Genomic DNA, 14,072 nt, shown 5'->3' with positions numbered 1-14,072 from the left:
CCGCCCCCGGGTCCGAGTGCGCCCGGCCCTCGGACCGCCCCCTGCGAGCGTCCCCCGGCGTCACGTGGCCTGGAGTTGTTAAGACCGAGGGTTCTCCAGCAGGGACACCAGCAGCCCGCCGCTCCTCCGTGCGCCCCGCTCCTCCGTGCGCCCCGCTGCTCCGTGCGTCCCGCTCCTCCGTGCGCCCCGCAACTCCGTGCACCCCGCAACTCCGTGCGCCCCGCTGCTCCGTGCGCCCTGCTCCTCCGTGCCCGCCGCTGAGCCATGAGCGATATCGGGGGGATGTTAGGCGGGACCTCCGCCACCCAGCCCGCCACGCCCGAGATCCAGGCCATCGCCGACCAGGTAGGGGTTTCGTGGTCCTCGAGTCGGGGTTCGGGTCCCGCTCTGTGCGCAAGGGACAGCGACCGCCGGGATGCAGGGATCGAGCCGAAGTGCGCGTGGGGCGCTGGGCTCTGGACGCGGCCCTCGGGCTGTCAGGGCCCGGGGCCTCCGCTCCTGGGGACCGCGCAGCGCTCGGAGGGGCAGGGCCGGGGGAAGATCGGGGAGGCCGGGAAGAGAGCAGGCGGGGCTCACGGTGAACCTGGGGCGGGCACGCCGCGGTCCTAAACCTAGACTCTGATCCTGGCCCGCTGTGTCAGTTTGAAATTCTCTCCAAATAAGACGTTTTCAAACAATCAAACAAAAACCTCGGAAACCAGGCGGGGATGCAGCGGCGGAGCTTAGTCCAGACCCGGTCGACCTAGGGCAGCGGTTGACTCCGTTTCCTGGTCCGCAAAGAGGGCGTCACAAGCACCTGCGCAGAAGGCTCTGGGCGAGGTGGGATGGTCGGGCCTGCCCTACCTGTCATCATCTGTCAGCAAAGGCGACTCTCGTCGGGCAAGACTGTTGAGGCCACAGGGAGGTTCCGTTCTCACGCACAGAGGGAAAGTCAGACAAACCTCTTGTCCCGTGACCCTCCCTGCTGAATCTCCCCGGACATGATGGCATGTGGCCAGCCCCCTGTCCCTGCTGGAGGGGATGTGACCATCTAACCACAGGGAAGGGTGGTGAGTCTGTCCCATGAGATCGAAATGAGGAATTTGCAGGGGCTGGTGGTGCGCCAGCCTGGCCGGTGGCTCCTGCCGCCTCCTGCCGCTGCCCACGGAGCCCAGCTTTTCTCGCTGCCCCTGGTCTTGCAGGCCCAAGAAGTGCCTCACTGGTCACGGGCACTTTGAAGGTGCCTGAGCTCATTCAGGAGAGAAGACTTGCTGTGTCCGCGCTCCTTCCTGACTTTGGCGTTGATCACTTGAAAGTGACACGTGACAGGGAGTTGTCATTGCTTCTAGGAGGCAGTAATTGAGGCCAGCCCATTTGCCGGTGGCTCTAGGCGGGAGCTCTGGCTGCTCTTTGTACTTGCTGCTTGCTCTCCATTACTTCGGGCTGCTGCGGGTCAGGGGAACGGAGGTCAGAGACGGGGCCCTGGCCAGAAGGACGTGGCAGTGAATGGAGTGGAGTTCATCGCATTTAGTATGAGCTCAGAAGCTCCTGGGTCAGTTACCGCTACAGGAAAGAAGCCACCGCATTGGTCCCTTCTGTCCCCTCTTCCAGGTGAAGAGTCAGCTGGAGCAGAAGACAAAGAAGAAATACCCCATTTTTAAGGCTGTGGAGTTCAAGAGCCAGACGGTCGCGGGGACTAACTACTTCATCAAGGTGGGGTCCTGTGGCAGCCCCCGTAGCACATGTGTGTGTGCACGCGCCAGCCTGCGTGGAGGTCAAGACTGAGCTTTGGGGGCACCCGAGGACTGCAGTGGCGTGAACGAGGGGTGCCGAGGATGCAGGCCGGGGAACCGTGCTGGAAGGAGGGGGATGGGAACGTTGCCAGCCCGATGCCCATGCTCGGCGGGGACGTGGCTCCCCGGGTCCTGGGCCTTCCTCACACAGCCCCGGCGGGCGGGGGGCTTGGGTCAGGGGCCGCGCGGCCCCCTCACTCGACTCTGTCTTTGCAGGTGCAAGTTGGCGACAATGACTTCATACACATCCGAGTGTTTGAGAGTCTCCCGCAGGAAAACCGGCCCGTGGCCTTGCACGACTATCAGACGGGCAAGAGCAGGTGTGACGAGCTGGACTATTTCTAGTTCCCAATATTGAACTGAGCCTCTCGTCCCTGCGGTTCTGTCCTCTGCGATCACGTCGGGGTCATAAATGTCACCTCTACGCTGTGCCACTGGGGGGGAGGGACTCCACGCACTCCCCTGCGTCTCTGTCCGACTTTCCCAGTGTTGGTTTCCGTCCCAATCAATGATCTTAACCAAATTATTCTCAAAGAGGCTCATGCTCTCTCAATACATGTGTTTTTAAGTCTCTGCAAATTTTCTTCATGGTTTTGGATTTTTTTTCTTCACCTGAAACCGTAATCACAATGGAGAAGCTTCCAGACGTGTTTATAAAGGTCTTTCACCACCAGGCACTGGCCCAAGCTGGCCTGATACCCTTGTCCCCGGGGCGTGGGTCACCCAAGGTCACAATAACTGGGTGGTCAACCCAGGATTCCGTGAGTCTGTTGCAGCTGCAGGCCTGCACACCGTGGCCTTGACTTTGCACCTTGTCTCCAGGTCTCAGCCCCCCACCCCCGTTATCGAAAGGGTTCGAGTACCCCAGCTGTGCACCATTAGCTCCGGGTGGCTCAGGCGCAGGCTTCTGAGCGGCCGTAGAGTGCGCACGGTGACACTGCGGTCACAGGGGTGCATGCCCACGTGCCACGCGGCTGGCCTGAGAGCATCAGCCACGGGCGCTGAGCAGCAGGCGTGCGACACCAGCGTGTGGCCGGAGCACGTCTGTTAACGAGGCGCTCGGCCTCGGCAAGGGCTCCCGCCCGTCCACGACCGTCCAGCAGTCGCTGTGCCCTGTCCGTGTGGAACAGCATTGAGAACGCTGCCCCGGACGCTGGCAGGGTGACCACTGGCGCCCTCTCTCTGTGGCTCGCGGTCGATGGGCAACGTGATCCCGGGGGTGGGCGTCGATGCGACATATTCGGGCCCCAGGTGGCCTCTGCGGCGTGTGGCACTTGCACCTCGTCACACGTGAAGGGGCAGAGCTCGCATGCGTGCATGTCGCGCACGTGGGGAGGAAGGGAGGGAAAGTCGCACGTGAAATGGGCAAAGACCATAGCAGACGATTCACAAAAAGACCGAAACGTCCACCGAACGTTTCCACCCCGAGAAATGCTCGGTAGCCCCGCCGAGCCCCCTTCTGTGTCCTGTCTGGGGCAAACGGCTGGAAGCTCGCTTAGCACCCTGGGGCCAGCTGTGGGGACACGGCCTCGCGTCCTTGCTTGTGAAATGCAAGCGGCGCCTCCCCGTGCGAGACCTGGGTGACCTCTGCAGACCACGCGTGCACAGCCCTTCCAGCCTGTGCACACTGGCCCGCGGCCCTGCACGGCCGGGGGATGTTTTGGTCGCCGGCCTCCCCCACTTGACCGGAAGCACAGTGTCCGCAGCACCTGGCGCCTGGCAGGTGACCGGCAGGTGTCCAGATGGAGAAGGATGGCATCTCGTCTCCTTCGGGGCTCCCCCCGTAGGCGCACGTTCCCAGCTCAGCTCCGTAGCGAGTCTGGGCGTCTCGAGCCTGTCGGGTCTGGACTGGCCCTGGATTAGCACCGCCGCCCAACCCTGGTGGGACCCACGGCTGCCCTGAGGCCAGGCGCACACCCTAAAGGCCCAGTGCCCAGTATTGGGGTGCACTTTGAAGGCTAGAGGAGCTGGTCCCCGCGGTCCTCCTAAGGTGCCCCTGCGGCCCAGCACGTCTCCTGGACAGCCGGCTCGGTCACGCACTGCTGAGCCCTTGTCTCCCCTCCCTGCCGCTCTCCTCTTCCATCCTCATCCTGGACTCCTGAGATGGCACTGTCACCTCCGTGCCCCCGCTGCTCGCAGCCTGGGCCCCCCTCTTTCGCAGGAACCCAGACCAGAAGCCCTGAGCCGGGGTCTTCTACCAGGGGTACCGTGCGTGATACCCCCGCAGGACATTGGCTCAGCCTCAGAACGAGAGTGGCAACCTGGCCAGGACTCGCCCGGCCCCTCCCTGCCCCATCACATGATGCGATGGGCTGAATAATGCCCCCCACCCCAAATGTCCTCGTCCCAGCGCCTGGCGCTTGTGATTATGACCTCGGAGGCAAAGGGGACTTTGCAAATGTTCTTAAGGGTCTTGAGATGGGCACAGGATCCTGGATGTCACCACGGGGCCTCTCTAACGGGACAGGAGGGTCAGTTTGGAGACCCTAGCGGGAGCCACGAGCCAAGAGGTGCGGGACAGCCTCTCCCCTGAAGCCTCCAGAAGGCGCTGGCCCCGCCGACCCATTTTCAGACATCCAACCTCCAGACTAAACACAGTAAACCCATGCCGACCCACACCAGTTACAGCATAAGTGATGAATTCTACCACTGTGTCTGCAGAAACCGGACAGCAGCCACAGGACAGTCACCCGCGAGAGGTGGGCCTCGCTGGGCGGTCAGTGGTGGGGTCACAGGTGCTTCAGACACGATGCAGATGCCATGTACTCCCTCCCTCTCCCTGCCTCTCTCAGAGCGGGAGGCGACCTGAGGCTTTACCTACACAGGTGTGGGAGAGCAGAAGGCTCCTGCCGGGCTAGTAGGACCAGTGCTGTGGCCACTGAGGCGTGAAGGAGCTGAAACCCAGACAGGGCATCGACACCTGATCATGACCCAGCAGGGAGGGGCCGGGAAAGGGAGCTCCGCTCTCACCCCTGGGGGTCCTGCAGGAACCCACAGGTGGGAGCTGAGCCCCCCTGGATGGAGACCGGAGTGGGTCAGACGGAGGGGACCTGGGCCAGGGCGTGCGGAGCAGACAGGTCTTTCCTTCCAGAGGGGCGTTTTTAAGGAATAAGCTTGGTCAGTGCGATTGGGGTACCGCAGCTATGACTCCCAAATGGGGTCCCGCGGGGAAAAGAAAGCTCGCTTCGACACAACTGGCATGAAAATATTTATTTGTGGAGAATCCTAAGTCAACAGGACTGGCACAAAGACAGGCCTCTACGATGCCGACAAGTGTTTCGTATTTATAAGCATGTCCACACGCTCACGGCGCGATGGGGCCACCGCCTGAGCCTCGCAGAGACAAACCGCACGCGCAGCCGGGACCCTGAGGCTGCATACACCCCTGAGAACCCGCCAAAACCCAGGTTCACTTCCAGAAAGAACCGGGCAGCATCGGCTGGGCTGAGTCAGCGTCTCAGCCCCTTGCTTGTCCAGTCTGGCGATCGTTGGTTGCAATGCCAACTAAAACTCTATGTCGGCAGGTACGCAGCTGTCACGTTAAAAACACTCAAACACCATTCATTGTACATGGAGTAGATCAAGAATTTGTTTCCAGTTCCCCAAATATTACCATCTACCCCCTCCCTCCCACCAAGTCAAGGGTCCCAGCCGGGCTCAGGGCAGCCCTGCCAGGAAGGGCTGGCCCTCACTGTCCAGCGTCAGAGCAGCTTTGCAGGCCAGCGACGCCCCAGACCAGGGCGAGTGGCCCCGGGCCGCAGGAAGGCGTCTCCCACAGAATAGGCTTCCTGTCGCACAAAGGGCAAAAACGTCTACCGTGGTGGGGGTTGGGGCGGCTGCAGCGTGGGGGCTCCATCCACCGTGACCACCCTCAAGCTGGGGCCCCCACCAAGGTCCACCCACAGCAGGGGCCACAGGTGGACGGGGAGCCGGCTCTGAGCACAGGGCTCTGCTTGGCTCGGACGGTGGGAAAGCTTTCAAAACACCTGTTGACCGCCAGCATTTAAAAGAAAATTCTAGCACACACGCAGCACAGCACAGACCGCGAAGCCTGGCTCCCATCACTGCACAAAGACGCACTTGACAAATGTTGCGGACACGTTTGGAAAAAGTCTGAGTCTGGAAATGTGTAACTTACACGGATAACAGAGAGGAGGATGGACAATCCTGGCCACTCAGCCGGCTCCACGGCCTTTTAGTGAGTTTCACTACAATGCTGGCTTTGTAATTTAATACGTTACTCTCAGGTCAGCACATACGAGCCACAGCCAACTCCCAGACTCGGCCTCAAAGCCACGTCCGTGTTCTCAGCCGCTTCCTCTCAAGTATCTTTTCCTTGTCCCTAGAGCGAGGAGCCTGGAATCAGTCAGGCCCGTGCGCCCTCCCTGCATCACGTCCTTGTGTGCGAGTCTCCATTTTCTTCCGCTGTTCTTGCTGCTCCAAGCACCGGACGTCCTGCCAGGAACATTCTGTACCGCAGGCGTCTCTTACACCAAATACCCTCCAGACGGGGGCTGATGCTTGCGACCTCTCAGGGCGGGCTAGGGACCCCTGCACGCCCCTCCCCCTCCTCGGCCCTCGCCGTGCCCCCCGCCGGCAAAGGCTGGAAGTGTGCAGCGGGGTTCCGAGACCACGGAGCTGCCTCTGTAAAAACAGGCAGGATCTCGTGATGCTCTTCACACCTGCAGCCCCGCCGGGCACCTGGTTTGGCACCCGTCACCAAGCGACCACGGCACAGCCACACCCACGTGCACGCCAAGTGCGCACGCAGCTCCGATGCCGCGGGGGTGCCGGCCCTCCATCGCTGCCCCATGCTGTGGGCAGAACTGCAGATGGTACGAGGGTCTCCGGGGGAACGATGTCCATCCACGCCACGTGGGCCTCGGCTCAAGGCCCCTTAGCTTAGGGCAGTGGACCCGGCCTCCCCAGAAACGCGAGGTGAGGGCCCGCTTGGCACACACATCTGACGTGCTCCCTCCAGGGACAGTGGAGCGGCTTCCCAGGGAGTCGTAATGCAAAGGGCCACATGGGCACGGGGAGGGGAAGCCCCTGCAGCCTGGCTGCGGGCAGTGGCGTGGATTGGAAACAGCTTGACTTGGCCGCGAGGCCTGGTGACCAGCGGAACTGACTCTGGGGCCACGTGGCTCCCGCCCAGACTCAGAAAGCCAAGACCTCACCCCCAGTGTCCCCATCTGCACATAATCCACTCTGCCCAGTCCCGAACTCCCCTGCCCTCCTTCTGGCACAGGAGGCCACTGGCTGTGGGTGGAGGTGGTGCTCCTGAGCAGGCCCCTGTCCCCTGGGGAGGCCGGAGAGACCGGGCGGGTGGCAGAGAAGTGAGACAGGGACTATTGAGTATTCTGGCATCGAAAACAGCCCAGTCATACGGTCCCAGGACGTCTGAGTCACAGGGGTGGACCCCGACGTCCCAAGCGGGTGGCTCTCCAGGGCAGGAAAGACAGTGGTGGTCCAGCGGCCAGAATATTCTCGCCTCCTGTTCTGTGCATGCCAACTGAGGGGTAGGCCTGCTTCAAGCAGGGTCGGGAGTGTGCCAGGAACCCCGTAACGCCGCGCGCACCCGCCTGCTCCCCAGAGCGGCCTGCAGCTCCAACACCAAGTGCTCCTTTCCTCAGCTTGGATGCCGGCGGCCGGGAGGTGACCTTCCCCCCAGAGCCGGGCGTCACGCACGGCGTGGGCCGCGAGCTCAACACTCCCAGCGGCCGCCGCTTACTCGTGAGTGCAGCTGCGCCACGCAGGCTCGGTCCACTGGGAGATGGTCCACTTAGAGGGTTTACGCACTGGTTCCAGTAAGTTAAGAACAGGACAACAAACAAAGCATCGTTCTCACGGTCACTGACGTATACTACAAACAGAACACAGGCCGACAGTTCCCAGAGCAGAACTTGGCAATGATCTAAGACTGGTTAAGAAAAAGGGGTCCCGTCTGGCAATTCCTCTCCGCCGTCTCCTGGAGAAGGTCTGAAAAACTGACCAGCACTGAAATCTACACTCCCATGACCGGCAGACGGTCCAGGGCCAATCTGTCCCCCGCGGTCACATGCCTTGGTACCGAGCACGCAGCAGCGCTGGCCGAGCGCGTGCCCCTGTTCACACACCCAGGTGGGCCCCGCTCCACAACCGTATTTTCTGGGGGGCTTTTCACCATCCCATGGGGGACAGACACCTCTAGGTTCTCTCCCTGGTCCTACACTGGCCTTCGAAATTAAAATATAAAAAGAGCGTCCCCATTTGCCGCCTCCCTGGTCTACTTGGCAGTGGAGGTGTTTTCCAGTAAAGGTGCTGTGTAGGCCAGGGCCCCGGGTGACCCTGGGTGACGGTGTCCTCCTGGGCTTGCCCTGCTGGGGAGGCTGCTCCCGTCCCCCACTCCCCCCGCCAGGCTGCAGACCCCGCCTCCCCCTCTTCCTGGTCCCGTGGGCCTGCAGGTGGCCAGGCTCAGAGGGGCAGGAAGGGGACGGGACAGGGGCGCCCTGGCTCCCATACACGGGGCGCTGGAGCAGTCCCGCGTGAGGGCCAGGACATTCAGGAGTGAACAGAGGGACGGAGACAGGGGGACGCTGGGGGTCAACGTCGCCCCTTCCCTCGAGGGCGTCCTCCGCAGCGAAGGCTGCAGGGCTGAGAGGCTGTGTGGGCGCCAGCAGGGGGCCTGCCGGGGGCACAGGGCCTGGGGGTGGCCCTCGGTCTGCTCTCCCAGGTCCTGCCGTCTCCCTGTCCCCACCAGGCTCCTGGGAGAGGCAAACCTCTGCACCCCGAAGTGGGGTTTGGGTGCTGAGACCGAGGCCGGCTGAGTCTTCAGAATGGGTACCCCTGTCTGCAACCACGTATGGTGGTCCCCAAAATTCTGGGCAGCTGGGGCCAAGCACATCACGCTGGCAGTGGACAACTGGACGAGTGTCGAGACCCGGGGGTGAAATGTGCCAAGAATGGGGGCAGGAGCCCGTCTCTGCCCTGTGGGCCTGTGCGCACGCTGATCAGCACAGGGCGCGTCCGCCACCAGCAGCAGGCGCCACACGCACAGAGCGCTAACCAACCCGCTGTGCCCCAAACTAGGCAAGTTTGCCACCAGGAGCCCAGCGGGGTGTCCCCCCCGCCACGCACGCCCTCGGCCGGCACCAGCCCCCCGTCACCGGCCCCTCTGCACAGGGCTCAGCAAGTCCCGAGAGACACCCGTGGGTGGCAGGCCGTCCCGATGACACCCGTGAGATCTGCGGACCACCTTGAATTTTCAGGGTCCTGGAAAGGTCCCCATCAAAGCGACTGAGCGGCTGGCACCTGTGGGCCCGCGGGCCCTAACGTGTCCAAATGGCGAACAGCAGTGGAATGCCAGGCGCCCGAGGACGCACCGAGCGGAGAAGCGAGACGCACACGGAGGCGGGCGGGGCCTGTCGGACTGAAACAAAGTATCCGCACGGTCGGCACCATCCAGGCAACACCGCACCGTTCTCAGAGACGCAGGGACGCAGACACGCAGACACGGGCCCCCGGCCCGGACACGGCCGGGAGCCCACGTGTCTGGGGGGGCAGCCCCTCCCACCAGGCACCCCAGAGACGGGAGGACACCCTGAGAGGGTGACCACAGAGCTGTTTTTCCAGGCAGGCCCAGGAGCCTTGGGGTGAGGGCTTCCAAATTACGAGTTTGGGGTCGCTTTGTGACTTTTAAAAAGCACGACTCGCACGTTTTCACGATGAAGACCAGTTGATGCCGGACACTCACGGAAAAAAAAAAAAATACCGAGTTTCGGCCACAGCTCTAAGGCAGACGTTATATTTTCCACAGGGACAAAGACGGAGGCGCCGGCGCGCTGGGCGTCGGGCGGCACGCGAGGCCCTCACAGCACGGTGGCCTGCACGACGATCTCTGGGTTCTCGATGTCCGCCTTGCTCTGGACCATCCTCAGCTCCAGCTGGGCCGGGCTGGGTCTCTGTCCTTCCCCAGCCTGGGCTGCGAACAGATGGAACATGAGTGAGGAAGCAGGGCCAGGGCTGCGCCCCGAGTCCCCGGCTCAGGCGGGAGCGCCACGCTGCTGCCGACCACTGCCCCCACCGCCGAAAGCCACAGGCCACGGACAGGGGGACGACGGGGGCCACAGGGAGCCCGTCCGCAGCAGGACACGCAGTCGCGCCCCCCGCGCTGTGAGCCGGTGCTGCCTCCCTCCCTCGCCTCTCCGCCCGAGGCCCCGGCACGCAGAGGCTCACGGGCACCCCACGGGCACCCCCCGAGCCCGGCAGGCGGTACCTTTCGCACACTTGATGGTCCGCTGCAGAACGTGGTGCATGGCCGACACCGTCTTCTCACAGGCCACCTGCAGGGGACAGGGCCACTGTCTCCTGCCACTCGAGGCCACCTGTTGCCCTGTGCCGCCCACAGCCGCCCAGGAACGCACTGTCTCCGCTCTGGGACGCCAGGGGCTGGCTCCCTCACGTCCCCCAAACCAGCTGGGCCCTGGTCCACCGCAGGATGGCCCATCCACGGCGGGCTGAGCAGCTGCCTACGCCCTAACTGCACTAATCGACTGCCCTCCGGACCTCAGACAGGCTGGGGAGGGGCTGTGACACAGAACTGTCCACGCAGCGGCCTGCAGTGGGTGCTCGTCCAGTCTCTGGGCTCGGCAGGTGCCGGGCACACGAGCAGGACACCCCCTCCCACTCCTGGACTCAGGCCCCTCCCCCGAACTGGGACGTGGCCTTAGGCGGCCCGACAGCGACACCTCCTCTGGGCACCAAGATGCCGCTGCCTGGACCAGACGGAGCGCCTGCTGCTGCCCATCGAACCAGCAGGCCTGCGTTTGCTCGGGACGCCGGAGGGCGTGAAACCCGCCAGGGGTCTGGGAGGGGCGGGGGAGGTGCTGAGCGCCAGCCATGCTCTGCCCAGACAGGGGCCTGATGCCCAGCCTGGGCCCGGGGGTGGCCTCAGGTGCCCCACAAAGACAGAGTCAGGGGACTCCATCCCAGACCCCAACCTCTGAACTCGCCCTTTCTGAGGGAGCCCAATGAGCTCGTGAGCGGGACAAGGGCGGGGACTCAGCCAGGTGCGGGATCCCTATCCGGCTGCTACCCACCCTGCCTCGGGCTCATGGTAACCCTTGGCCCCCTCCCTGGGCCTGGTAACCAGCTAGCTCCGCACAGAGCACCCGGGATCTCCGTGGCAGGAGGGGTGCGTCCAGCTGACCTTGAGATTGTTGGGGTGCTTGTGTGTCCACGCCAGGAGCATGGCGGCGAAGAGGTCCCCAGTGCCCACGAAGTCGGCGTCCACCTTGAGCATCTCCATGCGGATGCGCTCTGTCACCACGGAGCCGTCGGGGTGGCCTGGCGGGGACGGGGCTGGCTGGGACCCCAGGCCCTTGGCCAGCAGAGGGCCCTCCCAGGCCTGGGCACCAGCCTGCCCGCCTCTGCCCTAGCCCTCCCCTGCACTGCACCTGGAGGGCTGATGTCACCCATGGGGGCTTACTCTGACAGAACCCGGGCCTCAGGGCCTGCCCGGTGCACCCAACGCCCCATGGCGCTGTGCCATCCCAGGGGAAGAAAAAAATACCGAAGGCCCGGAGGACCAGCAAGGACGGCCTGGAGGGGACGGCGTGGCTGACAAGGGTCCAGCCCACGTGACGTGATGGCGTGACGATGTGACGAGGGTCCCCACAGCAGGGGCTGTGAGCCCGCTGAAGTGGGCGTGTGTGTGCGAGTGTGTCTGCGGCTGTGAGCGTGTGCGTGCTTGCACAGGGAGAAGGCGTCTGTGGGGCTGCTCTCTGGGGCCGCGGGGGTGACCCCGGCCTCCGGTGTTGTGTTAACGCCAGCCCAGGTGGCATCTGCGTGATTAAACGAGACCCTGGGTGGGCAGCCAGCCGGGTCCCGGCTCTGCAGGAGCTGAGGCATGGGGACACCTGGTTCCCGGGAGCCGGCCTCCAGCCAGGCTGCTCCTCGCGCCCCCAACACATAAGACGGGTGTCTCCTCATGCCACCAGCACCGCCACGGGCATCGAGAGCGCACCCCGTGCTCTGCCGCACCCCAATTCGTGGAAATACTTCCCGAGTGCTTTCAGCCTCACCATTTTTGGGGCGGGGGGCCGGCGGGGGGGGTGGCTGTGGGTAAGAGCTCTCAGGAATCCCTGGCTTGCTGGAGTAAGGCTGACTGAACCAAACTTTCTCGAGCCGCGGAGCGGGGTCGGCCTGGGCGGGGGCGGGGGCGGACTCACGCGTCCTCTGGCTCCCCAGTGCGATCAGATAGTCGCCGCCCCGTGGGGAGGGCAGGTCGGAGCTGGTGATGACCACGGTGTCAGGGCCCATGGCATGCAGCATGTCCATGACCTGCCGGGAACCGGGGGACGTCAGCCGCACCCCATCGCCTCTGCCCCTCGCCCCCGAGCCCACACAGCCAGGGACCACTGGCTCTCAAGCCTCCGACGTGCTCTCACAGGGTCTGGCTCGATGAGGGGGAGACCACGGAGGCCGAGGACTCGGGAACTGGCCCTGACCGGCCGTGCCCATGTAGCGACAGCTCTGCCCAGTGACAGTTTTGCTGGCTTAGAGGTGCCATCCCCGTTCCCTCCGGCTTGAAGTCTGAGGGTGTGTGCCTGCTGGCTCCCATCTGTACCCGAACACTGGCGGAAGGTGTCACCCAGGCTGGGCTGGCTGTCCTTCCTCGTCTGGGCTCCACACCTAGCAGCCACCAAGCAACAACGGCTCTCGCCTCCCACCTAGTCTGGGAAGCCACTTGCTTGCTCACTCGCTTATTCACTCAGCGAACACCTGTCGCCATGTGCCCAGAACACACCAGGGGCTGGAGGCTCAATGTCTTGTGACAAAATACCCACTGGGGACAACTCGGGCCCGGCATAGCGTCAGCTAGACCATGGCAGGGGGCCAGGCCTGGAGAGGGCGGAGCGGGAGGAGGGGGGCATCACCCTCACCCGCCCTCCTCGGGGCCAGCACAGCCTGGGGGGTCACACTGGGAGGGCCCCCGTGCTGACCCTGGCTCGGAGTTTCTGGTGGCCGCGTCCCTCCCCTCTCAGCCCAGACCTTTGCGGGGGCAGAAAAGGCCACAGGGTCACATGGCAATGACCCCTCTTTAAGCTGGTTACTCTCTAAGGGGCATGAGGGCCTGTTGCCCTGTGCAGCCACCTCAGAACAAGGCCTGTGGTCACAAGCAACACCCTCCGCTCAGAGCTGAGTGTGGGAGACGTGTACCCCCCACGCACCACACACGCACGGGGCGAGCCGCCCACCCAGAGCCCACGCTGAGCCCACCCTGTGCCAGGCACAGCCGGGCGCTTATGTGAAAGTCTTCTACTCTCACAGCCGGGGGTGGCTGCACCCACAGCCATTTCCCCCCACCCTGTGGTCACCTGGCACAGAGGCCCCACTGCTGTGCCAGCTCCGAGAAAGGCCCTCAGAGCGGGAGGAGGGTCCCCGCCCGCCCCCCTCCGTGGGACTTGGTCACGGCTGCCCCAGTTAGCTCAGGCAGGGGCTGCTGATAGGAGCGGAGCGGGCAGTGGGTTAACCAGGACCTGACACGCACGAAGCTGCGAGTGACCAGTCAAGTGGCCAGAATGAAATTCACAACGCGTCCCCTGCTCCTCCACTCCGGGCTGGCACACCAGAGGCTGGGACGCTGGCCACTCAGGGCGCCTGTCTACCCCGCTGTGGGCGTGCGGCTGCCCTCTCCCCCACGTAAGTGGTGCCACCTGTGCCACATCGAGCCCCGGAAGGTCTCCTTACCGCTAATGCTTCCTCCTGGGTGCGGATCTTTCTGCCACTCAGTAACCTGGAAGACAGGTGGGCACAGGTGAGACGTCACTTCCTGGGTCCTGCCTGTAACGGTCCCAAAGCTACAGTGACACTGTCCCTCTCCTCCCCACCCCCACGCCCAATTCCCGACTTGGGATTCCCATAGGGAACTAACTCCGAGCCTGACACCATCATGGGCCATCACGGACCAGGTACCACCATGACGTCTGGGGAGCCGTCAAGGGTAAACTTGAGTTACACATGGGGATGCTCACGCATCACAGGGTGTGAATTCCAGACTGCCCTTAATGCGCACACGTAACAACAGTGACGGACAGCAGCCTACGCCAGGACGCACGGGGCCAGCAAGGGCGACCCAGGTCCACGGGAAGTCGGAGCTGCAAATGGCTAGTGTACTGTGTCCACAAGCCCAACAAAAGTCAAGGTTCTTGGGGTGACCCATCACTACCCGGAAGGATAGGCCCGGGTCAGAGAACCCCGGGCCCCACCCCTACCTCAAAGAGTGGCCTTGGAGACTGAGGGGACATAGCTGATGGTCCA

At 63.7% G+C, this 14,072-nt stretch overlaps 2 protein-coding genes across 4 annotated transcripts in view; one reads left to right on the top strand and one right to left on the bottom strand.

The window, feature by feature from the left end:
• Positions 1-61: 61 nt before the first annotated feature.
• LOC120598772 (cystatin-B-like) lies at positions 62-2,354 on the top strand. Of its 3 annotated transcripts, none has more exons than XM_039857819.1 (4): positions 62-124; positions 210-345; positions 1,591-1,692; positions 1,989-2,354. In XM_039857819.1, the coding sequence occupies exons 2-4, from the start codon at positions 265-267 to the stop codon at positions 2,115-2,117; spliced, it is 312 nt and encodes a 103-aa protein (XP_039713753.1). In that variant the 5' UTR covers positions 62-124; positions 210-264; the 3' UTR covers positions 2,118-2,354. The 3 variants fall into 3 exon arrangements, with proteins under 3 accessions (XP_039713753.1, XP_039713754.1, XP_039713752.1); XM_039857820.1 differs by having other exon boundaries at positions 69-154; positions 240-345; XM_039857818.1 differs by having other exon boundaries at positions 75-117; positions 169-345.
• A 2,613-nt stretch (positions 2,355-4,967) lies between these two features.
• PDXK (pyridoxal kinase) overlaps positions 4,968-14,072 on the bottom strand; it is a 26,627-nt gene continuing 17,522 nt past the window's right edge. Inside the window, exons 9-11 of the mRNA XM_039857812.1 lie at positions 10,960-11,096; positions 10,027-10,093; positions 4,968-9,732 (exon numbers count right to left, since the gene is read on the bottom strand). Of these exons, the coding sequence (XP_039713746.1) occupies positions 9,620-9,732; positions 10,027-10,093; positions 10,960-11,096 (317 nt within the window). The 3' untranslated portion in view covers positions 4,968-9,619. The remainder of the gene's footprint in view (positions 9,733-10,026; positions 10,094-10,959; positions 11,097-14,072) is intronic.

Source organism: Pteropus medius, unplaced genomic scaffold (assembly GCF_902729225.1).
Source record: "Pteropus medius unplaced genomic scaffold, Ma_sr-lr_union100, whole genome shotgun sequence".
NCBI lineage: Eukaryota > Metazoa > Chordata > Mammalia > Chiroptera > Pteropodidae > Pteropus > Pteropus medius.
This window is presented reverse-complemented; position numbering and strand designations above follow the sequence as displayed.